Source organism: Aspergillus homomorphus (genome assembly GCF_003184865.1).
Source record: "Aspergillus homomorphus CBS 101889 unplaced genomic scaffold BO97scaffold_138, whole genome shotgun sequence".
Classification (NCBI taxonomy): Eukaryota; Fungi; Ascomycota; class Eurotiomycetes; order Eurotiales; family Aspergillaceae; genus Aspergillus; species Aspergillus homomorphus.
Genome location: NW_020292024.1, coordinates 1 through 2,254, shown reverse-complemented (window position 1 = coordinate 2,254; position 2,254 = coordinate 1). Strand labels below are relative to the sequence as shown.

Genomic DNA, 2,254 nt, shown 5'->3' with positions numbered 1-2,254 from the left:
CCGGTGAGGATTGACATTAGCATTTTCAGCGGCATACTCCTTCTTTCTGGTCTTAGTCACCTGATTTCGAGTTCGAGCTCAGCTCAACCATCACGGTAGAAACTTACCGAAGCAGCAAGCCTTGTGGCTCGTCGCGCGGTCAGGTACTTAAGAGCAACAACGGAGTCTGCAGGTAACTAGTCTGTATATTTACTTGAACAGATAGTCGCATCATGCGTATGAGGTACAACCTGTTGACATGTTTATCGTATTCATCAATGCTTCAACGCTCGCAGCGGGGTTGAAGCCCACGGCCTCTGCAGCTGCGGAGGTCATGCAACCTAAGCAATAAGAAGCCGTATTCAGAGCAGCCCTACACAACATTCAATCAGGTGTGATTTATAAAAAACGAGACTGAGTACCCAGGCTCAGCGTGGTACAAGTACCGTGTCCTCTAACTCACCCGATGATAATTGGCACCACACTGGAAATGGTGGCTCGTAGATCTTGATGCTTACTGTCAGTTCTGGCCTCGGCGACTATCAGTACTATCTGCGAGAGACAAATTGGGTACGGTCTCATACCTGAGGTTGAAAAGCAAGCGTAGTGGCGAGTAATCGGTTTCTATCATGGTTGGCCGTGTCCAATGCAGGAGAAACAATAGAAGGCGGATACAGGGGGCGAACACGAAAATCCTAACCCGAGGACCTCTCCTTTATTTGTAGTGCTTTGCCAAAATCAAGTACGGTGACTATTGCTGTACGCTGCACAAGCATAGCCCACACGGCAGCGACAGCCGCGTGCAACTGCTAATTTGCTGCCGTTCAACAAATGCACTCCCGCAGGCTTACCAGCGGAGACCAGTATTTTGGTGGCGTCGGCTAGTTCGACTCTTGTCCAATGAGGCTGTCCGCGGCCCCGCAGCATCAACTCTAAATCATTGCATCCGTTCATCTGCGCCGGCTAGCGGCAGCAAAACGCGGATGATGAGAAAAGCAGCCCCACAGCATTGAATTCTAGACCATTGCATCGGTTGCAAATGACAAGACGTTCATCATTCGTCCATTTTGGACGTTCAACCGAGTCGAACATGTTCAATAGTCAATTCAATCGTTTGCAGCCAGTTGACGCCACTGGGGGGATTTTATCTTCTGCCCTTGCTTAGACACTTGGACAATTCAAATCGTCGTCACGCTGTGCGAGGCGGCCCCCTATCCCGGCACGTAGTTGATTTCTCGGCAAGCCAGGAATAGAATCTTGACCTGCTGAACCACATTCCAGGATCCCAGGCGCGGACCGTTGGCTGGTCGTGAACTTGCAGCCTGACTCTGTCGAGACCTCACTCGTATCGTGGCCCGCCATAGGCATATTACCTGTATAGTCATTAGTGCATTCGACGCGACTGAGATGCACAGAAACGCCGATCTGTCGCGCCTCACCATTCAGGCTTTGGTTACGATACTCTACTTTTAGAGACTCCACAGGTCTTACTAGCCTAGTCTCGAACCCAGGCAATGACTCCATTCGATACCTGACATTCGCGTACCAGGTTCCTAGCTTACATAAACTCTATCATCCTAGAGGCTCTCTTTGACCTCAACCACTGATCCAACGGGCAACGTTGTAGGTAACCCTACCACCTCCGACTTTCTGTCCAGCCAAAGTATTGTCGGGATAGCACTCGCAAACGTGATAGATGCCAACAACAGGACCGTTGCCGTCCAGCCAAAACGCCGGTACATCAAACCAGCCCCGAGTGGCCCAGCGACAAATCCAAGTGCGAACATCACATTCGTAAGCCCGTAGACTTGAGCAATAGCGCCACCGGGGGTGAAGTAATGCGGTTGGTTCTCAGTCTTGGTTTGTGCTGCTGTCACAGCATCAACCCATGCTGCGATCTCGAAGAAAACCATGGAGCAGCCGCACAGGATAAGAAAGATGACGAATAAGGTTTTGTGAGCATCGGTGTCTCTGCTGACCAGGGCTAGGCAGCCTAGTGTCACTGCAGATCCAAGATATCCCCATACAGCGCTTACTCGGGCGCCTAATCGTGGGACCAGCTTTCCTATCATTGGCGAAATCATTGACGGGCCCATTAATGCCACAAACGAACCACCAGCCTGCATTGAACTCCAGCCATAGGTATGGAGCACAAACAGTGGCAGCACCGAGTCCAAGGCTCCACAAATGAATGCGGACTGAAAGGATCCCCAGATGGCTGCCCACATACGGCGGCTGGTGAGAAGGTAGAGAGTCTGAGAAGCTCGTGCTTGGC

At 51.2% G+C, this 2,254-nt stretch overlaps 1 protein-coding gene across 1 annotated transcript; it reads right to left on the bottom strand.

Moving 5' to 3' along the window:
• Nucleotides 1-1,211: 1,211 nt before the first annotated feature.
• BO97DRAFT_43064 (MFS general substrate transporter) lies at nucleotides 1,212-2,254 on the bottom strand. Its single transcript, XM_025697454.1, has 2 exons — nucleotides 1,419-2,254; nucleotides 1,212-1,352 (listed from the first exon to the last, which is right to left on the bottom strand). The coding sequence occupies exon 1, from the start codon at nucleotides 2,205-2,207 to the stop codon at nucleotides 1,557-1,559; it is 651 nt and encodes a 216-aa protein (XP_025545623.1). The 5' UTR covers nucleotides 2,208-2,254; the 3' UTR covers nucleotides 1,212-1,352; nucleotides 1,419-1,556.